The 25,952-nt window shown below is 34.7% G+C and overlaps 1 protein-coding gene across 1 annotated transcript; it reads left to right on the top strand.

Moving 5' to 3' along the window:
- Positions 1-22,714: 22,714 nt before the first annotated feature.
- Positions 22,715-25,686, top strand: LOC129580579 (uncharacterized). Its single transcript, XM_055471159.1, has 3 exons — positions 22,715-23,476; positions 23,539-23,731; positions 23,803-25,686. The coding sequence occupies exons 1-3, from the start codon at positions 23,271-23,273 to the stop codon at positions 25,348-25,350; spliced, it is 1,947 nt and encodes a 648-aa protein (XP_055327134.1). The 5' UTR covers positions 22,715-23,270; the 3' UTR covers positions 25,351-25,686.
- Positions 25,687-25,952: the final 266 nt, after the last annotated feature.

The following is a 25,952-nucleotide window of genomic DNA, read 5'->3' as shown; positions in this document are numbered from 1 at the left end:
CATCGCACGCCAAAATTAGCTCATGGATTTGAAGTGAGCTTCGATCGTATAAAAACACTTCATTTTCGGTACATCTCGAAAATTCGTTCTTTAGAAATAATGTTTTATTTGGTCACAAGTGAAATTCACTTGCCAGCTCTTTTGACGAATTGATTCATTTAAACAAAACAGCAAGGTGTGATTATAGTTAGCCCGTGTGGATAAACACGTGCATTTTCATCAAATATAATTGTGGTTTTGTATTAGCAAAAATATCGAATTTGGAATGAAATTTCAAGTTTTGGATTCCGTTGTCTCTTTGTTCGATAATTTCGACTGATAATTCTCCATGAAATCAAAACAAATTGCTTACTCAATATACCAACAATTTGTTTTGGATCCCCATATAGAGTCACCATCATGATGTACTACAACCAAGTATTTTATTGTTGTTATTTAATACTAAAATCATTTATTTGCATAAAAATGAAGTGTTGATGAAATTGAACTGATGATTATCAGTAAATGAGACTGCTACTGTGATACATGGAATGACAGTCAAGCTTACTAATCATCGTCTAGTTTCATGTCGTTCTTCTGGATGACAAAAGTATGCAAAATTCTGTTCACAATGAGGCACACAACAGTAGGCATCGACTTCCAAATGCAACAACGCTTACTGATGTATGCCAATTTTGTAAACAGATCACATTGGGCAAGATTATTCGCACCATTTTTTCTCTTATGGCAGCAATTGTTCTCCTGTTATCTGATATCTGGAGTATGATTGTTGACAAATTCATGCAAAATCTTGCTCGCATCTGACCTGTTACAGCACTCATTTGATGATAAGCAGATTCAGCATCCTAACGTTTTCCCTAAATTACCTAACGGAAAGAAATAAAGACACACACATATGTATATCATGTCAGTAAACATTTCAATGTTCAGGTTAAAATTCTAGATGAGGACTCTGCAAATGGATTTACCTTCTGTTTGTTATTTTGAAACCGTCCACTTGTTTCATTCTCCATCCATCGATGCAACAAAATCCAAATTCAGCTTGTCCATCGAATCTGTTGAACGATATTAAGGTATAATTTCAATTGGTCGATTTTTTAATACCGGCAAATCCACTATTGCTATTTATTACGGATTTTAAAAATGTCAATAAAATAAAATCGACTAATTAAAATGATTCCTTACCTTATTTAAGCGTTTCTCGCGTTTTCAGTTTGCTAAGGAACAAAATTATAATGTTGCTTTGATCGATCCGCGTATATAGCGAAGACAAACACGCATTTGTGTCCATGCATGTACATTGCACAAGGCACATGCCAGAGAGCTTCTTTGAATCGTAGTCACAAGTTACAACATTTGAAAATGTTACAGATTTATGTTTAGGCTGCTCATACGAGTGAAGATCATTCAATGTTATCGTAGCACATATAAAAAAAAATGCTTACGACTCTAGGGGATAGACACAAGATCTGAGATACGATCGTTTTTCAAAATACTTAATTGATTTTGTGTAGAGGTGTTCAGATTCGTGAAGATTCATTGAGATTTGAAGGGATTTGAAGAGATTTGTAAAAATCTTACTGATTTGTTGGACCTTTTTGACAAGTCAGCCATTTTGATTTGAGAAGATTCATAAGGATTCATAGAGATTCAAAAGTATTTGAATTTGCTCGAGATTTGAGATTCCTACAGATTTGAAAAGATCTAAAAAGATTCAAGTTTTAAATGTTGTGTCTACCCCCTAGTTACGACTGCATCGAAAAAATCTTCGACCCGGATTTGAAGTATTTAATGACACAAAGACCAATGGGACGTATTCAATTAAATTCAATTAAACACTTTTTTCAACGGCAATCACCATGTTATCCATAGCTTCTGACGACCGCGCGCCGAGGAGGGGGTAAATTTTCAAATTTCAATAAAAATGAAGGGGGGTAATTTCAAATGTTTTCCATAAAATTGAGGGGGTACAAAAATCAAATTGATTTTTGATCTTAAGTATGAAAGAACATACATATATGTAATACATATATGTATTGAGTTTATTTTGTATATTATTTGTATGTACTTTTACACACTTCAAAATTAGTTATGTGAAATATTATATCATTATATGTGATTTCAAAATACTCAAGTTTAGTTTCTAACTACGCAAGATAATCTGATACGACGCTTTTACAAAAACGATAATTTGGGCAGGAATTTTTTGCATCTTCTTCCAACATTGAAACCACTTTAGTTTTACGGTAGCGTGGGTCATCAGTTCTGAAGTTGTTATTCTTTCAGGAACTGTGCCAAAAAAAATTGTAGAAAACTTTCTACTCTTTTGGTATACCAAACTGAAACTCGATTACAATTTCAATGACTGCGTTTTTAAAATAAAAATGGTTTTTGAATAATGATTCAATGTAAAACAGTGATACACCTTCAATTTAATCAGAGACAAATTTTTGGTGGGGTAAACAGAATTTTTCTAAAATCAGAGGGGGGTAATTTATTTAGCGCACTCAAGGGGGGTGTAATACAGACCCTGCGGACCCTCATCAGAAGCTATGATGTTATCATCTTAATATTTCAAATCGCACTGTCACTGTAACTATCCACTGCTATCTTTTTCCATATCTCCATCTTAAGATTATGGTGGATATTTTCACGAATCAAATTATTTTTCTTAAAAATCATGGAATTCATTTCATTCAAAAAAAAATCAAAGAAACAAATATTCTCTACTCTGCAACACAATTTGAACACTTGGAATAAATGTGAGGAGCTTGCTTGGGGAATGATGTGTCCTCGGCTGCAGTCACTTGAAAAATGAATCTGATAGTGGTGCATTGCACGCTTAAATACCCGTTCTCGTTCAGTTTACGATCATTTTAAATTTAAAGATAGATTAGTGGCGATTTTTAGTCAATACAAATTTCGATTAAAATATCAAAACCATGCTGCATTTGATTTCTTTTGTGTAAACCGTTTAGTACGCTTGCTCCGAATTATAACCGTGCTAAAGCATAAACGCAGTGTAAAATAGTGAATGAAAATCTCAATTTGTCGTGTCATCGATTTACAAATCTTCATTGAATGTTTAACCTAAATTGAACCGCTGAAAATAAATACCAGTCATTATTGTGATGTTTGCAAAAGTGACACTTAAAAGTGACGTTAATCGAAAAATGTATATTTTTCGTCAGTAGCATTGATGCTACTTCGAAATTTCAAAGTGCATTTTTGCGTGCGTTGAATTCAAGTTGGACTTTTGCAAATATTTCGGAAAAATTTCTTGGTTTTATTCTCAGCGATTCAATTGATATTATTTTTGTTTTGGCACTTCAATAAAGTATGATCAATTCAGGGAATTTCAATCAAAAGTGTTCAGCTTCTTTGCTATTCATTGGCCAGTTGTCCATCATGATAGTTGAATGTTCTGAAACAAAGAGAGATTATTCAATTCTGGTTCATGTGATTGGTTTTTAACACAATAACAAACTTACGGTGGCAAATGGCTTGATTCACTCATTTTCATGTGCAAAAATGATGTCACAGTAATCGTTCGATTAACGATTCATGCAGGCATAATTTCTTCGTGAATAACATCCGATAAAATTGGTTTCTATTGTGTGGATATTCCACAGTGGAACGCAGCGTATTCTCATTATTCATATTTCCACGGCAGCAATGCGATTTTTTCAACCGCAAGTCGCTTTCGGGAAGAATGTCCGAACCAACACATTATGCGGTAATTAAATTGACTCACGCTGATTATTCCTGGGCTTGACATGGAGTCAAGCAAAATAACTTGTGCCAAGCATGGTAAGAATTAATGAAAATTTTACGTTCGTTTAGACTCTGCAATGTGCATTTCATTATGCAAGTATTCTCTCTATAGTACGGTACACTTTGACGCATGTACAATTGTACATCGAAGGAATTGTTTCACTTTCAAAATAGTTGAAGTCCAGTTGTCCCATTGTCCCTACTTGTCTTCCGTAACCGCATATGCCCATAATTATTGTTATGTTCGATGAATATGTACACCAGAATCAGAGAAGAGCAGTTCGTATTTTCGAAAAATATTTTCAATGGTGAAATATTCCATTAAAGAGAAGAGTTACCATTTGGTGGGAGAACCACCGAAAACGTTTGATTTCATCAGAACAGCGAATTTTATAGATTCCGGATGAAGTATTCCACCATTGAAGAAGGGCGTAAACAAAAACTGCCATTCTCATCTGCATCTACGCATAGCTTGTTCAATACGACCACTTACTTTGATATAATAACAAAAAAGGAAACTGACATCTTCGATGACTAAAATTGGTTTCAGTTGTATAAAATTCCAACTGAACTGTCAAAACCATTGCAATTTGTGCATTCTCAGTGAACTTTCCAGATGCATTTACTATCACATTGCTTATTGATGGCTCAAAATATGTCTAACCATGGGCTTTATTGCTCGTATGCAACCCTTTCGACAGTCTCAAAAAGCCGGAATATGGAATATCATAAGCCTCAACAGCTCAACACATATCGCCTATTCAAGCGATGAAGACTAGACGCAATATTGACAAAATTGATTTCTCTTGTTTAACATAGTTTTTTTTTCTTCTTAATTACTTCTAATAATAATTCTTATTCACAACGATAGGTGAATTTATAAAAAGAAGCCGGGAAAAGCTATTTTGTTTCAAACGATTTGAATATATCACCAACAAAAAAAGATGACTACACAGTGCACAGTGCACAGTGCACAATTTTGCCGAACACAATAAATCGTTACCTCTTTTCATTAATAATAATCAGTACTAAATATTGTTTGCCCTAAAAATAAAATTTGTGATACGCTTCCGTATAATAGATCAACAATTCTCTTTTCTGGTATGCAATTTGCAAATGTGTCCGGTATGAATGTTTGGCGCTACGCGCTTTGCATTTGTTTTATTCTGCTCTATGCTATACCAAGTGTATACACAATACACAGTCTACTACAATAAACGTGAAAAGTATTCATCAAATACTGTTTATATTGTCGAGTGCATTTCCACTGTTCCGCTCTCTGGACTGTCTTGAATTGAATACGAAGCGCAAAGTGCCTAACGTTGATACGGGATAGCAGTTATTCTCTTCAATTATTATTGGAGCTGAAACTACTCTAAACATCTCGCATTAGATTATAGTTACATGCCTTACATGATTCCTTTTGATCATTGTAAATCTTTTGTTGACATCTGCAACGCTTACTTACAAAGTAGAATAGTTGTGGATGAAACTCAAATGGAAGAATCGATTCAGAGGCTTATGTATAAATTTGACTTTAATAAAACAAATTTAGCACGCATCCTTATCACTATCAACTAGTTCGAAAACATTTAATTGGATTTTGGGCATGGCACACCAGTTTTCTGTGTTCGGATTGTGTTTTCTTTCATTCATTCGGTCGGCGCTCTTCCCATCCAGGAATATGACATCAAAACGGAAAAACGCTTCCGAACCACCATATACCATATATACACAAGTGAATTGAACAACAACTGAAACAGATACCAACAACAGCGCATCAAAAATGTTGGTCACGTCTTTTAAATCGTATTAATATTGCATTTTGATCCATGACTTATACGTTATTATTTTTTATGGGTTCGATATATTTCTTGTTTTGTTGTGTGTTGCGTTACGTCCGCATCGTTATCATGTTCATTGTGTGAAAATCCAGCAGTAAACTAAAATCGATAGAATATTATTGCCGAAATGCTGTGCGAACGAAACAGCAGCTATATTGTTTGAGGGTCAACTCCGTAAACTAAACAGAATTATAGTGTTGTTGCTTGACTGCACAATGAGCCAGATAAACTGACACACGAACTCACACACTTGACAACATAAGCCAACTGTAGCAGAGTGTGTGTGTGTGTGCGTGTGCTCATGATACGATGCGAGTTCTTTCGCAATATTGGCCTTAAAAGCTATTGCAAGGCTTCAAATACAAACATTGTGGATGAATCCAATAGTGGGCGCGGATAAAAACAGTTTGTCATTCGTCACAAGCAAAAGGATGTTGAAAACAAAATCATGTCACTAATGTCCAGTGGAAAGTGAAATAGTTGGGAAAATTCCGGAATAGAAACTTTCCGGTTCGCTTTCAAACGGGGTCGTTGTATGTATTCAGTTAATGCACTCTCGCCATTTCGGAAATCACAAAAGACGAACACACTCTCAGCAAATAGACGCCAAAATATTGATCATACGTTGCTGATGATGTGCGGTGACGATGTAATGCTGAGCCAATGTACGTAAAAATTGCGCGAAATATATGCGCCACTTGAAAACGAAACAACTGTGGGTTACGATTCAAATATTTGATTCTAATTAAATGGAATGCTGTACTGTGTTTCGTTAGCATTTCTGAGGTTTGTTCCATTGACACAGACCATATTTTAAAGCGGATACAAAGCGGTTGTCTGTCTGATGCATGTTTTCGTGGTTGGAAGCATTTAATTGCCTTTAATCACCGTGATGTGGCTTGAACACACACAGACACATCGACACACACGCACGTTCGCACACATGTCGACAACTCGCGTCCGGAAAAACCATTTTCGCGATGAACGTGAATTTGGGACCGACACATTCCTGTTCGCTGATTTTGATAATATGAGCACACAAACCACCCCAAAAAACTATTCACCCACGAAAATCCAGCCTCATATCATTATAGATCATTGAATGCTTCGCATTTTGCCGGCGCTCCACGCCTATGCAATGATTTATTTTGGCACATACATTATGTTTTCGTGTGATTTGACATATGAATAAATCTCGCAGAGAGACTTTCCAATTAGATTTCAAATATATGCAAATGATTATGTTGACAGTGTGCTTTTGTGCTCATGTGCTGATGTTTGTGTTTGTGTTTGAGGATTATGGTTTGGGAGCGGATCGAACCAACCGAAAAAAAACATTCCGTCATAATGTCTTCATGGCTTCACAGCACACACACTCAGACTCGCGCACATTTCGATGATGGTTTTAAATTAGGCACGCACAGTCGCACACATGAGCCACACAGAACTTTGAACTTGAAAACAATTAACATTCCACGGTAATTCGGTTCCGTAGACTATTCCCCATTTGCATATTCAAGTTATTTTTGCGATTAGGCCTAAGCCTTTTGTTATTTTTGGATATTTTGCAGAAAATCGGGGCATAAGAAAACCTGTAACATTTCAGGTAATTCGAAAAGTTTATCAATAGCTGCATGAGCGTCTGCAAAGTTGTCGGTTTTTTCATTCACTGTAAATGCGAAATTAAATGATATTTCTGCCATTCAAATGTGGTCTGGATACGGCCGATTGCCCTGCGCATGCATATCCCACTGATTACATCTCTTGAGCAATTACGCTGATTCAGCTGAACAATGCGCACAATTGGTTACATGTAATTTTACAACATTCCAAATCTTCTTATGAAAAATACCATAACATATGGCATTCAATTGGAAAATCCCATTCATGCGTTAATTATAAGGGAATTTTCAATTGAAAACATGAACGCATAAGCATGCATTCCATTTGTCAGGCATATATTGCATTTGGTGGTTTTAATTATCAAGGAATTATTTCCACATTTTTGCTTGCATCAACAGCCGGAGAGAAAATATATGTATAGTTTTTTTTGTGTGGACCATCATCATCAACACAATTACATATAAATTGATTTAAAATGCTTCGTAAAATTCATTAACAATTTTCCGTTGAATCTCATTTTCATGCATACCATTCATGTTCGTGTGTATTTTTATGGCATTGAATACTAATTGAGCTTGCTGTGAATTATTAATAAATTATTAAAGTGAATCGAAGCGACTGCACATACGAACAATAAAAGTCCTTTCATCAACATTTTTCGGCCAATTCAATTTGAAACGATTGAACTTCTTCGTTTCAATTGATGTCCATTATTTGGTATTTGTGAATAAGCGCTTCACAAATTATACCGTTAAAAGGTAAATTGGCCATTCTCTGATTGAACACACAAAATAGACCAAAGACCATTCTTAATGTAATTATTCATGCAAAAAAAAATGCCACGCAATTTGGCCGAAACATTCAGCAAAGCATGTAAAATACCTAATTGATCATTTCATTCATTTAAATTGATTGTTCATTGAAATTCAATGACTGGAAATTGCAGAGAAATGAAAACAAGAAATCCCGCATTTGTCTATCGTGTTGAGAGAATTTGATTTTCATTCGCCGGAATAGAAGAATCTAATTCACTTCTGGCATAGCAGGAGATAAGGAAACAAATGATTGTAATTGCCTTTATGAGTTCCCATTCGAAATGATTATATTTTTTTGGGCAAATGACTACTTTTCTTTCAAATTGCCATTTCACATTTTTTTCAATTGCAATTCGTGCTGTTCCATACAAAAATAATTCGAAAATAGATGGACAACATCAAAAAGATGTATCGATCAAAAAATGTATTTTTTCTACTTCTGGCCAAATACAAGCGGTTTTTTTTCCACCATTGTGCCATAAATATGTCTGCGATTTGACTAGCTGCTTTAAATAAATTGACAACATTACCGAAATTGATGTTTCACTTTGTCGCACCGAGTGAACGCTAATAATAAATGACATACACTTCTCTTTTTCAACGAACAACCAAAAAAAAAGTAATATGACAAATGATGAGTTGTCCATAAATGGAATAAGATATTAATTTAAATTGCAATTTAATTATAGCTGTCAGTAAATCGGATTGGATTTCGAATGCCGTGTGTCAATTTTTTTTTCGATATCGTCGTCGTCGTTGAATCGATTGATTTAAAATAGACTTACGACGTGGGATGCAGCTTTTTTTCTTGAATGGATTTTCATGAATATCCTGTGCACAAAAAAAGAAGTGTCTGCTCGTATCAATCATAAAATTGCAGACACAACATCATCGTTTATTTCTAACGAATTCGTACGGCTCGACATGCCACAGAGACGATCCAATATAAAACGGAAAATGAGTTTATTGATCGACACCAGCGATGAATGGGGGGACGCGTGCTGTGAAACTGCTCAGCATCGGTTTTTTTTGGAAATGTGAATGGCCATGAATTTTGCAGGACTGTGATTCGGTCAAAACAAACTTAGTATTTTCGGACAATTTCATTGAAAATCTTGTTTAATTCTATGACAAATGGCCTTTTCGAATGAATTTCAAAAAGGGACTATCCAAGCACTGACCATTGGCGAAAAAAAAGAACCCAATTGCCTACTGATTTCGAAATGAGGCAAACTGAATTGTGCTCATAAAATCATCCATTGAACTGGTGACGTGTAATAATAAACTTTGGGGCTTGTTGTTTCTTTGGAAGGCAGTTCGCATTTGTCGTACCATATATTAGCTTTATACAGTACCTACAGATCCTATACATGTATTACAGGCTATTTTCAGTACGAAAGCAAAATGACCTTGGAACTAAAATACTCGTTTTATCATTTAATCTCTGCAAATTGATGACGCATTCATTTCTACGACCGAAGCACGAGAAATTACAACCCAAAAAATGAGAAGTCGAATAAAAGATAGATTCATAGAAATTGGCGTAGACAATTATTGCTACTGTCGTACATTATACTTGGATAGAAGGTATTTCAGAATTTTCCATACAATAATGTATGGCGTATGTGAACGTCGTATGGGAAGTGCGAAATGTCGTCGTGTATGGAGTATGCTGTATAGTGGTTTCAACTTTGATTGATTGGCCGTTGGCATGACGAAGATGGTAAATGAATCGGAAAAATGTGATCAAAAGGTCATGTTAGAGCAGTGCTATAATCTAGCACGTCCCAGTGGATATTAGTTAAGTTGTGGTTGTACGCTTGCTTGCGCGCGCGCGCGAAACAACGACGTGGAAATGTAGTCGAAAACCAAGTTTCAATCAATCATCGAACCCCAAATAGTGAAATGTATACCAGAAATAGAAAAGAATTGAGCACCGTTATGGCAATCGAAGGAATAAACGGCATATTTACACATAAATGAAAGATGATAACAATAAATATCCTTCTCTAGCACACTCTAGTGCTATCCGAAGAAGAAAAATCTATTATAATCGTTTGTAAATAAAAGTGTTTTTTAACAAGAAAAAAACTCAAATAATGGAATTCGACATTGATTGCATAAGTAGGTAATCATTTTAAGTACGAACGTTTGTATAACCTTAAGATCAATTATTATCGAATAATATCGTAGAGACTAGACTATTCATTGATTAGAAAAGAAGAAACATACAATTTTAATTAGATAGTAAATGTCGTTGTAATACAGAGAGCGGCTTTGGTCGAACAAGGTCTTATTCAGAAATATGGTCTAAAAAGTAAAACTGACTTCAATGCGTCGTTTTAATGGAATTACAGCTAGAATAATTCAGTGTCTTTATCTAAATATATGTATCTCTCACGAAAATGTTCTCTCCGGCAAAATGATTGTCAGAAAGTCATTGTATTGATCGGAGAATCAAACTAATATATTGTAATATATTCAAGTGATAAAAAAAAACCTCCACACACAGAAAAACAAATCACTTGATGACGTATGTGATGTATTCTTTGCAGAGCCCAAAAGATTGCACATACGTTTATCGAGTTGAATAAACCGACATAATCGATATGGCTTTGACGAAATGTGTCAGCCATATCAATTGTCTCGGCGAGCCAAAATAAATTTCTATTGTGCTCGTAAAAACAAGCGAACTGCAATGATGTCGTTTGGCCTTAGCTGATCAACTCTGTACGAACACCACCACAGTCATATTTCAAATGACTTTTCTTTTCCAAAAAACTAGTTTGTTTCTGTTTTATGTTCCAAAAACTATTGAACAATACACAAAACTTTCTGCATAAATCGCATAAAAAATCTCCTTTCAGATGTGCATAAAACGGCTTTAAAGAGTAACACAACGAAAAGAAAAGAAATAAAAAAAATTGACGTTCATAGAATTTCAATTTCTCGAGCATTCCGATGCAAGCGAATAAACAGTGATTGCATCACGTATTAGGAGCATTACGAAATGCAATCGAATGACACAGCAGAAGCTCAAATACGCGCAAGACTTTTTATGGAATTTACGTGAAAGGATTTTTTTTTCGCTCCGTGGTTTCGGACGGGAGGGTTCAGGACAATGCGATTCATTATATACGTATGATGAAAAGCAAATTCGTATATCGAATTATGAGTATTAACGAATAAACCACATGAAAAGTTGTCATTGGATTAAGAAGATGCATTCGGTTCAGACAATAACGTTCAATTTGAAAAGTGCACATTTTTTGTACTTCACTTCAATGGCTTAATACATGGCGAATTTTCATCTAATGCTATTAGTAGCGTGTTCAAAATGATTTTCCACACTGAAATTGAATAGGATGGTGTTGAAACCGAAGCAGAGAAGAAACACACGCAAAACCAGACCATCAATAGAACGAAATGAATGTAAAAAAAATTAGAGTTGAATATATAGTACGTATGAATTCGTCATATAATCTAATTGCATGACACGAAAGGATGGTTTTGTATTTAGTTTGTTCGCCATTTGAAATGCTCATAAAATTTTGAAGTGGCGTTTTTCAGCGTCTGGTGTGGGTGTGTGTATTTCTCTAGATTAATAAAAAAAATCCATCCACTGAAATATGTCAACTACAGTCGAAGCTGCATCATTTGAACAGAAGGTTCAAAGTTTCAATAGAAGAAAAAAAACTCGAGCTCAAATTGAGCTGGGAAAAAAAATTAACGAATCGTGTTATAGTTTTCAATTAGACGAGTTTTCAAACTGCCAGTGAAATCAATGTCATCACATTGATGGTACATAGTGCAGTTTCATGTGACGTGCGTTCAAAATGTTGAGCTTCGACTGCAATTGCAATCTTTTGGAATTTTTATTATTTTCATTTTTATGGCAGATTATACAAGGGCGTTACATTCTATTACCAGACAAAAGCAGACATCTCATTCGCCAAACCATATGAAATATGTTTAGGAGAGCGTGAAAATAGAATTTTTCATCATAAAACGGTTGACAATTTTTATTCAGACACCCACAAACACAAACAATACAGCTGGGTCATGAATTAAACTATATGGCCATTTGTTCGTTGCTGTCGCATTGAATTGTTTTTGTTTCTCATTCTCGAGCAAAAAGATGAACGAGCAAATTCGCCCTATTCACAATTATGATTCATGACATTTCTGCCATTCAATTTAAATTTGTGCGTGTGACGGTGTTTTTTATGGTGTATGTGTCTATGCTTTTACGCGCGACGTGTTTGTATGAGGTTGCAATTGAATTTATTGTACCCGGTTTAATTAAACGGTGCACAAAATTAAATTGAAAGCATACAAAGCGGCCAATCGGCAGCATTCTACTTGATTACCCTAGTTGATTTCAGTTTTCGAGCACATACAGATGTTATCGGACGCGATATTAATTCTATCGCTTTCATTCATCGACATTTTACTCCTTCAATAAATAAGTAGCGCCAATAAAATGGCCAATTCCAATTAAATTCGAGCATTTTTAATGAGTTGCTTCTACTGATAAATGAAATATCCCCATCATTTTGTAGTCAAACTGCACACAGGGTTTTGAATTTATAATAGAAACAGAAAAGGAAGTAACAAAAAGGAGGAGAGAAATGTTATTTCATTTCGTTCATTTCTGTACATAAAATTAGTCTATTTAGAGCCATGTAGTTCCTCAATTTGAAATACCAACATTTTTTTTTTTTGTCGTTGAGAGTGCTTTTTATTTCGATTATTCATTAGTTAATTTCATTCGAAGAGCTATAGCTCTTTCCGGATTTGACAGGTTGTACACGTTACGTTATCAATTTGTGGCTTCGAGCACAACAATTTAATTAACATCATGTCCAATTTGGACGGTTCAAATGAATTTGTTCTAATTAAAAATGATGTTGACACTGGCCTATATCATTGTGATGCCATTCAAAATCGATGTTAAAGATAAATATGATCCATTGCTAATTTAGATGGTTTTTGAGCGATTTTGTAGCTTTCAAACGCTCATCAAATGCGATCCAAACAGAGACGAAGAAGAAAAAATCGTGAATATTATACCGAATGCAATCAGAAATGAATTGAAATGAAAGTTTCGAATGAATATTGATGTAAATCAAATTTAGAACGAATTCCTTTGGCATTTCGTTGTAATGAATGTATTTCATCTGTAGCTAACATTTATATGTATCTGTTATATTCGTGTAAAATCCATTCGTTTGAACGGTTCATTCCATTGCATAAAACCAACCATTAATAGCTTCCCAACGCTTAGAGAGTCTCAATCCTGCAATCAAGCTCCTCCGAGATATGAATAATAATCAAAACTATACTCGATCATGAATTGTTAAAAAGTAAAATAATTTCGTTTTATCCATCTCAAGAGAAATTTACTGTCTGAATTTAGATGGTAAAGTAGAAAAGCATCCGAAATTCCCCGGAGATGTTGATATGAAACATTGCGATGTATTTAAATTGTACTTACATTTCTATAACAATCTGGATGGAATGCTGAAAGCGGATCAAAATGCAGGTTTTCGTTTTTGGTTTTGTATTTAGAGCATCTATATCTTACTGTCCAGATTATGGAAAGCACTCTTTTGCCTCCACAATTTCAATCAGAACACACAACTTCTCTATTGTGCCCGCAATCAGAGTGATCCAGATTAAGAAGCATTTCAATGTTTATGCTCACTTGAACCCAAACCATACCCCAGATACACACTCACACACTATCATATTTTTGATGTACTACATTTACTCATTGTAAAACAACACAAAAAAATAAGAACAACAAAATAATGGACAAAGTGATGTGGTGAGTTTAATAACGAATTCGCTAGAGAACATTTCGCTGAATTGGCAAACAAAATAGAAACTAAAATGTGAATAAAGTACAGATAAATCCCGTGTATCATCTCCACTTGTATTGTTTTTTACATTGAAGGGCGTTGCACGCACCTTAACATTCACAATACAAACTCAATGCGAGTGGAGACGCCTTATGAAAAATGGCACAGATTGCTAGTGCTAAGGTTTATCTGTATTTTGAAAAGAAACAAATTCGTAAATGTTATTTTTAACCAGAAAAAAAAAACAATTGTACTGTAAGTTATGTTTAGATTGAAATCTAGTGATAAACGCTGAACGCAATTGATACTATTTCGATTCGTTTTGGTGTTAAATCATTACAAATTGGTTAATAAAATGTAAAAGAATGGAAAAAAAATCAATAAAAATCAAATGTGGATGCAAAAAAAAATTGGACAATTTCATTTTTACGGTGGATGTTACCAAGCGGAGGTAAGTTAAGCCATTATTGTTTGGTTGTATTCATCGAGAATTCTCGGAAATGAAAACGAAACCCTCTTGATTCTGCCAGAATATTGTACCATTCATATTGAATTTGATTCATTGCAAACCGTTTTAAATCAACAGGAACACGCTTTATTGATAGCATTTCAATTTTAAAGCTGCCCGCCAGCACGTGTATCAAAACTAATAAAATGAGAATGTTTGAAACTGATATGAAATTGCTCCAAATAGTCGAAAATAGAGGAAAAAAATGTATGTTAACATATATTTAATTTAAAGCATTCAACAAAGCCCTGCAGCCATGAAAAAGTGAAAAAACACACATACTTGTATTCATAATATTCTCTTTGTACCATCGGAATACAGTTTTACAGCAATAAACTCGCATCCATCACATCCGTGTTACAAACGGAAAATTCCACAGATATATTTTTTTATGCAAGGGAAAATGGAAAATATATTGAATGCAAAAACCAAATGACATGCGTATTTTTGTGCACCGCGATAGTCTCGATTATTAAACGTCAAACCAACAACGCCACACATTTTGATGGCAACGCCACACATACATCGATGGGTGTATTCAATGCAGTGTCAAACATAGTCGTCATTGTGTTGTGTGGTGAAATAGTAATATTGGTTGATCTATATATATATAAAAAAGAGTTGTATGTATGTATGTCACGAATGTTTGGCCAAACCGTTCATCCGATTTGGGATCCAAAGATACCGTTGGAAATCTCTTGGTCTGGAGAAGGTTCCTAGAAACCTCTTGGTCCATCACGGTCCATCGTGGTCGAGTTAACACGACTTAACACCATTTTTGCAAACAAATAGTCGACATGGGTATCATTTGATAGGGCTGGGAACGGGAATGAAAAGCGTGACATAGGATTATTTTATGGTATTTTTAGAAATTGAAAGAAAAACATTTTCAGACATTTCGAGACATTGTGGAATGAGAGATATAAAGTTTTACAGCAGGACATTGCAGCCATCAATTTGTTAATTTAATTCACTCATTATCCGCCAAGAATATATTAAGAAAATTTGTTTTTTTCTGTTTTTCTTTCGCGTAGCGAAGCGCGCGGGAATCGCTAGTTTTAAATAAATAAAAATGTTTCAATTCTGCCAAATAAAAAATTGCAAATATGCCGCTGGCTCACAAGACAAAAAAATTGCTTTCTTTCGGTAGGTTAAACCCGTATTTAAAAAAAATTGTTTTTCTTTCGTTTTCAATTGAGTTGTATGAGAGAAAATTATGGTTTTATATGATATATTGGAGTTTACATAATTTAAAAAAAAACACAAAATGTTAGATTCAAAATAAAAACTGGTTCGTGGCAGAATTGTTTTCTTTTAATTTTGCGGACCATACTGAGAAAACGCTTGTGTTCGAACAGGAAACTACACTGAAACAGAAGTCGATTTGACATTAGCTGTCAAACCGGCAAGATAAACAAGTGTGTTTGTAAAGTGAGCGCGTCCACTCTCTGTCAGCAGGTTTTGGACGAATTTCATTTTGCAAATGATGTTATTGTTAGTGTAATGATACCCCCCGCGCTCTGTTGTTTTATTTCCCTGGGATTGCGGTTTTATTCACATCCACAATGTATCCAACGCAATGTTTGCAATGCTCATTCATCAGCTGATAAATTGATTGCGCCTGTTGCAAAATGTATATATATACAGATCAGTATTCTGTAGAAAAATGTCCCAATAATTGAAACGTGAATCCTGTTATGTGATATTGCGCAAGCAATAGATCTTTTCATGCCCTATATCTAAGGTTTCATTCATAATCAACAAATCAGTTTCCTGAATCAATCTAATGATTTTTAAACGTTGAATCGCAATTGAGAATCTCTGGGCTGCATACCTCCGTTTTGGACTACATATAATTTTTTGACAAGCGTTGCGTGGGAGTCATCGTTGTCATTAACTTTGATTACACATTCTGATTGAACGGAATTTCTACACCACAACCTCATTTTATTAACGGATTATTAACGAGGTAAAAGGACATCTGTTATTATTTCTCAATGACGGTAACATTGAATATGCCTGAATATATTCGATGGCGATTTCAATCATAAATGTTCAATTAAATTGGTTAACCAATCGATATTGATTTGGACAAAAAAATGATAAAATCAAACTAAATACGAATTTAATTAAAAGCAATTTCCAAAAGCGCTGCACATAATATCAATCGTAACTTTTTTGGCTGTTGTTTCCTAATTGTAATGTAGTTAATTATAATTCACATGTGTTCATTATCACACTAGTTTTCGAATAGGTTTTCTTCCGCTTATTCATAACTTCACACCCAAGTACTTATGGTTTCGTTAACAACAGTTTCGTAAACTATTTGAAAACTTTTACACTTCGAATAAATCCAATAGACGCAACAGAGTATATTATCTATTTAATTTTAAAGTATAGAGATTATGTGTTTGATATATAACGTACTTATTCACACTAAACGAAATATTTGAGCAAGAGCGAGAGGAACGATGTTTGAATCGACACTGTCAATATTTCGCAAAAATCTCAAGCACTCTTTGCTTTTCACTTCGCCACACATTCAGAAGATATTTTGACAAATCCTCCCGTTTGAAAGGGTTGTTTGGGATGTACGTGCAAGGGGGAAATCGAATTGAAACCAGCTTCGTTTCATGGTCATGGTTGTTTCGTGATTCATAAGTCTTTGCCTTTACAGTACATTCCCATAGACGTCTGCAGTGGTGTGCGCTTTTTTTTAGCATAAAAAATATTGCGCACAACCCAATCGTCCGTGAATTTTCATGATTTCAGACAGTCTGTTGTCTGGTGCATTTGCCATGAAGAAGAAGAAGTGGGAGAGATGATGCGAACAAGTGGGTTTTACGTGCTCTCCATCATTTTATATTGTAGTCGCAGTCTCGTGTACAAATGGCAGAATCAACATCAACGATTTAAAGCAATAACGAGATTTTAATCCTATGGACGCTACCGAGCTATGGATCCATTTATTTAAATCGATTATAATATTATAATGGCCACAGTGACAAGGCATTATGCTATAAATCCACCAAAATTGGGCATTCCCTGCGAACGAAAACATTGAATCGCACCTTACCAGTCGATGGGTTTTACGCAAAGGTATTTGAGACGAGTAAGAAAAGACTGAGCAAGTGGCGTGCACAACAAATCATTTTTAACTAAGTTAAAAATATTTATTTATGCGAAAGATTTCGATCTCCCGAAATAACTCAAAAATTGAATGTCAGGGGGACCCCCCAAAAAAAGAGGGGGCGGGTGGTCATCCCAAACTATATGTCGAATATTAAATTAAATGAATTTATCTATCAAATGAACTCGGCTGTACGATCAAAATATCGAAATTTGTGCGTTTTATTTGGAAAAAAAGTTCTCAAGCTCTTAAAAAACACCCTTTAGATATTGTTTTGCTTGAAATTTTCATCGCAAACTGACTATATTCAGAACGAAGTTTCTCGTGATATCTCAAGAAAAAAAAAACAAAAGTTGACTTCAATAGATATCGCGTGACTTGAAGGAAATAAGAACTCAATACTCAATTTATAAATGAAAACATCAATTTTGGTAAAGTAAGTTTGTGTAAATTATTGATTAAGTAGTAAAACTTTCGAGTGTCATCGAGCTTGACGGATGCATACAAATGATACACGCCTCAGTTGTTTGCAAATATGTACTCAAACATTTCAGGGAACATGACATATTTATTTTTTGTATTATTGCTTCATTATAATAATGAATATTATTGTGGCTGTACGGTTTTGTTAACTGACTCGGTAATCGGTACCATTGATTATTATCAACAAGTGTTTTAATTTAGGCAAAAATAAATTGACTGAAATCAATCAATTTCACTAATTACACAAAGTGGAATGTTTGTCCTTACATCGGTTTGTATAAGTCATTCACTAAATGGGAATGAAGATTACCATAAAAGTGGAAAATTATGAATTTCTGATAGACTATACAATAGACATGTTAATCGTTACGGGCCATATGGCTGTAGTATAACATTTCAAAATGACATTTTCGATGAATGACATCGTGCACCACATAATTTTATCTAACGGCCGTGGTCATGTCCGTAATATAGTCTCGATATCAATAGCAGAATCAACGTTAACTTATGATTTAAAGTAACAACACGATATCAATGCTATTGACGTTGCCGAGCGATCAGTCGATTTACTTGAATCGATTATAATACCATAATGGACACAATGACAAGGCGTTATGCAATAAATCCTCCAAAATTGAACCGATTTTATCTTGAAACCATAAGAATGATTCGCCCCTTATTTGCCATTATAGTTCATCACCGCGCGGCGCTTACGAGACAATGGCGCGTGTATGCAAATTGTGTGTATGAAAGGGGCTTTGATGGGATTTGTTAGTGGGACAATAGCGATATGTTTAAAGGCAGATTGGATTAACCTTTACTATATACCTTTTAAGCTGTCATTCCGTATAAATGCCGAAAATCACGCCATCAATGCACTACTTCATCCGTTATAGTATTGATGTCAACATAATGTAAATGGCGACGCTCTTTTGCTTTCGGTAATGTCATTTCAAAATGGCATGTGCATAGTAGCTGAATTGGATTCTAGATCGTCTGGACGAAGTCAGAAAAAAAAGACTGAATTGAATGCGATGTTTATCCCCGGCAATGAGATATAAATCATGTCTTCACAATGAAGCAATATTCTCTGTAGGGTTTAATATGCCAGATTTATGGATTTGGTAATAGCCGTAAAAAATAGCGTATGGAGATGCAACTTTCACATTCGCACAACATAAAATCTAATCCAATCCAAGTCATTGAAGAAGTAGAACTGAACCGAACCGAACCAACGCATAATCGAATCACCGTATGCCTCAGCCATTTTACAGCCATGCATATTACCATTTATCACCGACGTTGGCAACATACATAAATTTTTCCATTATATTGGAAGCGAAAGTAGTTGAAACGGCCGAAAATAAATCGCAAACGCGCCACCAATATGAGGCCGCGATTCAGAAGTCAGGCTGATGAAGAAGGCATAAAAAAACGACTGGAAAAATCCATGCCGTTGGTTCGTTGCCATTCGGAGAGGAACAGAAATATGAAAACGGTACATTTTCGTTGGGCTTATTGTTCTTCTGCACAAAAGTGACTCAATATCATCTTGATAGTCAAGTACCATTTGCTTTGATTAAAAATAAACTATGCAATTTTGTTGTTACCTGAGGATATGGCTTCGATAGCATTTTCTCTAGAATTTCTTCTCACACTAAAATGGATAACAATTTCTAAAACTGCCAATGAAATTCGATCGGGCATACTCAGACCATTAGAAAACAATGGAATATTATAATACAAAAGACTAACACAGTATAAATGACCATCGATTTGCTTGGACGATCATTTCAATAGGAATCCCTTCTTGATATTTTTTTTTTCGTTTTGATCGGAAAGTTTGAATAAAAATGCTGAAATATGATTATTGTATCGATTTGCAAATCCCAATTCGCAACACCCCATAGTAACGGATGGAAATTATGAGGTACACAAAACCATACTAATGAAAAGATTTTTCATATAAAATTCCATTGAAAATAGTTGAATTGATTCGTTCGAAACTTTTTTTCCACGTATTTCCTTTCTTCCTTCTCCTAAATGCCTTCGAAGAATTCGTTCAGAAACTTATTCGTTCAATTTGTCATAGTAACGATCGAATTCTTCTATCTTGTTACTTAAATTAGTGCTGTGAAGGAAGCCATAAAACATGAATACCAATCGGAATTATTTTTCATCGAAGAGCATTTGAAAACGCACACCGATTCCATTAAATTAAAATATTCCGATTCATTCATGGTTTCTTTCGAAGAATTCTATTTCAAAAAGAATACTAATCGAAAGTTTAAAAAGAGAGTTAGTAAGGAGTCTTTCATTTTAAGAAGCTATTCATGAATTTATTCAATAATTATTTTTCGCAGAAAATAGTAACACGCGAAATGCCTACTGATACGGAATAACTTGTTTATGGGATGGTTTAAACTCCAACGGAACATCAATATCAAGAAGCATCACACCAGATACTATCGCATTTTTTCTACTTTAATATAAAATAACTCATTAGTACAAATAAGTTTGCATGGGGGCAAAGTAGAAGAATTTCATCAGTGTTTAATTTAGATAAATGAATTTTATCTAGATAAAAACCAGATAACACCTAATTTTTGTGTTTTAATCTAGATAAAGATAAAATATTTATCTTATCTTTTATAAATTATCTTCAGATAAAAAATGAGATAATTCTTGGATGTTTTTTCTAAAGAAAAAACTAGAAAAATTGCGTAAAATTCTCAACAAATATTTCTTTCGATATTTTTTGCGTTGTTAATTCTCTAAATGCACGAAATAAAATTGATTTTCTGATATTTTTTACAATTTCTGAATGTTTCTTCTTGCAATTTTTTTTCGTTTTTTATTCAATGGCAATTTTTTCTCTCCCTTTGAAATTTTCAATTGATTAATTTTAGAATTATCTCAATTTATCTTCAAAAAAGATAAGATAACGTGTAAAAAATAAGATAAAGATAAGATATTTTGACGATTTTCTGAAATTAATCTAGATAAGATAAAAGATATTATCTTATCTTTTATCTTATCTAGATAATTATCTTTGTCCAAACACTAAATTTCATTGAATTTAAGTTGAGAATTCAGATGCACGTACCTTGACTAGAAAAAATTCAGGAAGTCCTGTTTGGAATGAATGCAGTTTCATTTGTATAGCTACAAATAGGGAAATGCTTTTTACCAAATTCAAAAGAGTTCCTATCATATAATATATCAATATAAATTTTGTTGGAGGAAATCCGGATTGGCATTCCTGAAAGTGGATCGGTTCTTTTTTTCTTTCTTTTGTAAAATAACCTCTTTGTATAAGAGCAATGAAAGTATGGTGGAATAAAAAGTAAATCAAGTCGATTTATTGACTTCTCCTCTTGTTTGATTCACGTTTCGCTCGTCAGCACTCAAGACAAAACTTCTCTTCGTTTGAGTGAAAGTGAATGCACGGTATTTTCTATCGACACGAAAAGAATTTGTTGATTCCGTGTGTTCGGGCTAAACATGTTTACTTACCTAAAAACCCATAAAACGGCGTAAATGAACTAAAACAAAATAAGGTGCAATGAAACGCAGCGGAGTAATGTTTTGTGTGTGTTTATTCGGCCAAGCCGTGTCTTATTCTAGTGATACATTTTAAACTTAAAACTAGCCGGACGATGCGTCGCATCGCTTCGTTTTGGTAGTGACGTCAGACACATCGCTCGGCCTGTGCCAATACCTTGCCTTTTATGGTATTGGCAGCGATGTGTCTGAACACCGTGCGATATATGACAGACGAGAGAATAAAACTTTTCCATCATGTTTACCTAGCAAGCATAGCAAGATGCATTTTTCATTGGTCTTGCAATTCATGATATATATGATCTGCATCGCAGCAGAAATTTAAAAACTGTACATTTGGCTAAGGTAAGCTAAACATCCTGATTTGATAATATACGTTACATCAAATATTTCTTATTTGCCTTGATTAAATTTGTCAAAGGATGGATTAAAATTTTATGCTCTTAAAAAGCCAATTTCATTCAATTACATACATAGTTTTTATGTACTAGACTCTTTATCAAAGTAAGTATTTTGTTTCTTTTTTAGGTGTGTAAACGAACATATATTAGTTTTGTTCATAAAAGTGTAAATGTCACCAGGCAGCCTGACCTTTTCTTTTCAATATAAAAGCTTTTCAATGTACAACTTTCAGAGCTCAAAAAATTGAAAAAAATATGTAATGAAATTGAAAATTGTTCATAATTTCCGAGATGAAATGACGAACGACGTTGGGTGCAAAAAAATTCACTCAATACACTCAAATAAATGTGGCTTTTTTCCCTAATTATAAAATTGTGCAGTTCTGATGAAAGCGTTTCATCCGAGGAAATTGCAATCACATGCAATTGAAACTATATTTGTTCATAAAATCTCAGAGAGTGCACATTTTCTGCTGAGCAGGACTGAGCTAAGCTGAATTTATTGACTCGGGATCTAAGCTAGCAATGACAATTTGGTGCTGTAAGTGCGTTAAAATACCACTTTAGGCACCTGAGTCAATAAATTCAGCTTATCTCCGACCTGCCCAGCAGCAAATATGCACTCTTTGTAAAATCTACATCAAATTTATGTTACAAAGGAAATTTTCAAATTGTTGACACCGAAATTGGAATGATATTGGACTGGGATGGTAAATTTTGCGACTTTTTGGTTTGTTTATGTATTTTACGTAGAAAATGTATATTTTACATTTTCTACTGTCGCAAATGTAGAAAATGTAAAAAATTCATAAACGATTCAAAATGTACATATATTCAGTGATACAATGACTTTTTACACTGTTTTAAGTTCCATTGTACTAGTATACATCATATAATACACACATACGCTCTTCAGTTCAAATTAATACGTTCATGCAACAAACAATAAAAAAACAAATACAAATATAAACTAAGAAAGAACGGGAAAGCAAAGAAGCGAAATGAATATAGCAAGCCGCCTTCACAGTCACTCTAACTGTATTCTCCCATGTTTGCTTATTTGTCAGTGTATATGTGCATGAATCGGCGAACCGCTATAATGCGAGCAACATATATAACATAAGCGAAATAGATTAGCAGTGTACGCGAATGACATTTACATACAGCGCATAGAGGTTGAGTCATTCGCGATTGTCAAAACGTGGTTTTAAAATTCATAACTTCAATTTTCGTCACATAACTTTGAATTACAAATATAGTGAAAATGTCTAATGCATTTGATAAATTGATGTCGCAAAGTGGAAAGAGCGATTCAGCGGAATCATCACCATCAGCAAGTGTTGGACGGCCATTGCATGACCAATGGTTTGGTTACAAAAAAGTGCCTCACAGAGGAAAGATGGTGGCAAAATGCATGAATTGCATGCAATTGAAGACGAACACGGCAAAAGACCGCTTGATGAAGCATCGGTAATATGCAAAATTCCTGCTATTTTACAGATTTTTAATTTTTTTTCATAATTTATATACAGTCAAACGTGTGGCTCTGCCAATATCGAGGAAAATGAATTAGCTGAATCCGCGAATTCCGATGGTACTGAAAATCTTGTTGAAGTTGAACTGGAAAGAGCCCTTACGCAAAGTGAAACCCATTCAATCGTGGAAAGTGGCGACGATTCGCGACCAAGCTCAAGTTTGACGAACTATTCGGCTGGCTCGCAAGATGTAAGTCAATTTAAGTCTTTTTTCTAATATTTAATTAGATCGAATAATTTCAATACATTTATGTATTTCAGTCATCAAGCTTGGCACCAAAGCAGCCAAAACTGAAGCGTTTTATGGATCAAGTGAAGCCAATCGAAGCTGAAAATATTGATTCACTTTTGGCGGAATTTTTTTTCGGTTGCAATATACCATTCCAAGTGGTGGACTCAAAGTTTTTCAAGAAGTTCGTAAATGCGTTGCGCCCGGCGTACAACCCACCTCATCGGCATCTGTTGGCTGGAAAGTTGTTGGATAAAACTCACGAAAAGATCGAAAAGCGCAATGAAAAGTTGGTCGAGAAAATGGATAAAAGAGTAACTCTCTTGGTTGACGGTTGGCAAAATTCGTCAGCAAATCGTCACTACGTCGCAACTATGCTTGCATCTTCAAATGATCAGAAGATCTTCTTGGAATCATTCAACTTTTCAACGACCCGAGAAACAGGAGACAATCTTCTTGATGCTGTTCAACAGGCGGTTGTTCTTGCGGATGAACGATATGGAGCCGTTGTATACGCTATTCTCACCGACAATGCATTTAGTATGCAAAAAATGGGAAGAGATGCTAACAATTTGCTGGACATACTCTATTCGACTTGCAACGCTCATTCAGCGAACTTGTTGGCAGGTGACATTTTGCAAAAAAAGGAATACGAAAAGATCATGAAAAAGGTGATGAAAGTACAGAAAGATTTCCGAAGAACTGTCTTGGCCAATCGTTTAGTAGATGCCGGTGGTCATAAGCCCATTTTATCTTGTACTACGCGTTGGACGAGCCAACGAGGTGCAGCCGATTCGATGCTTAAGAATTTGTCAGCTATGAAAACCGTAACCGCTGCTTGTGATTCTGAAGCAGAATTGGATCCAGATGCAAAGAAACCAAAACGTAAAGTTGTTTCACTCCTATTCAACGAAGGATTTTCCGCATCAGTCCGAAATCTACTTACAATCCTGAACCCAGTGGCTGAACTGACAAACTTCTGCCAGAAAAGTTCCGCTTCATCTGCTGATGCAGCTGAAAAATGGCTTCAATTGCTAACCGATGGCCCTGAAGATTTGCAACCATTCCTAAAATACCGCATCAAGCAGAGCAACGTTCTCAACACAGTAACAATGACAGCCAACTACTTGCATCCAACGTATAGAGGTAAACGGCTTAGCGAACATCAGTTGACAGAAGTAAATGCATACCTTCTCGAAAAGCTCGATAGCGATCAACTCGAATCGTTGCGTAAATTTACGAAAAACGAGGATGTGTTTGCTAATTTGGTCAACAAAAGAGGTCTGTTACCGCTTACATTCTGGCATTACGCCTCTGAACTTGGTCATCGAAAGCTAGCTGAATTCGCTAGAGATTACTTAAAAATTCCTGCATCAACCGCTCAATTGGAACGTCTATTCTCGAATTGGGCTTATGTACACAACGATATCAGAAATAGATTATCGGATGAAACTTCAAAAAAGCTGGTGAACATGTATTTCACACTAAGATCAACGGATGAATTACCCGATATGGACAACGACGACATTGGCAACTTCAGCGACAACGAATCCGAATCTGGCTCCGAAATGTCTGACTAAAATCGTCACTTAAATGCAAATACATTTTCATTCCACAAAGGAAAGAAATCAAATAAATTGAATCTCAACAATAAAGATCGACAATTAAATGTACTATTTAGAAATAGGCAAAATTCATTTCCACTTCATATTTTACATGTCATTTTCATTGAGTTTTCAAAAATAAAGTCATATTTTTTCATATATAACCGGAAATTGAGTGCAGTTTATATTCATTCTTGTTGAAAATAATTTTCTACAAATACATGTAATTTACATGACATTTTCCGTGTATTATACATCGAATTTTCTACATTTTTTACATGTAGAATATTACATGTAATTTTCTACGTACCATCCCAGATATTGGATTACACGAAATGTCAATTAACGATTGAATAAACATGTTTGAGAAAATGAAGAATAATTTGACAACATAATGTCGATGTTTATATATGTAATCAATCTCTTTATTTTTTTTCGATATTTGAACATTTCCACTTTGTTATCTCCTTGCGTTGCATGATTGTAAACTGAGTGAGAATGAGATTCTGTGACGACAAAGAATGGTTTTCAAACTGGGGGAAAGAAATTCCATTCATTCAACTGTTTTGTATTTTCCC

Source organism: Sitodiplosis mosellana, unplaced genomic scaffold, assembly GCF_009176505.1.
Source record: "Sitodiplosis mosellana isolate CC-2019 unplaced genomic scaffold, AAFC_SMos_1.0 Smas_scaffold_1, whole genome shotgun sequence".
Classification (NCBI taxonomy): domain Eukaryota; kingdom Metazoa; phylum Arthropoda; class Insecta; order Diptera; family Cecidomyiidae; genus Sitodiplosis; species Sitodiplosis mosellana.
Note: the sequence above shows the minus strand (reverse complement) of the source record. Positions and strands in the feature narration are given on the sequence as shown.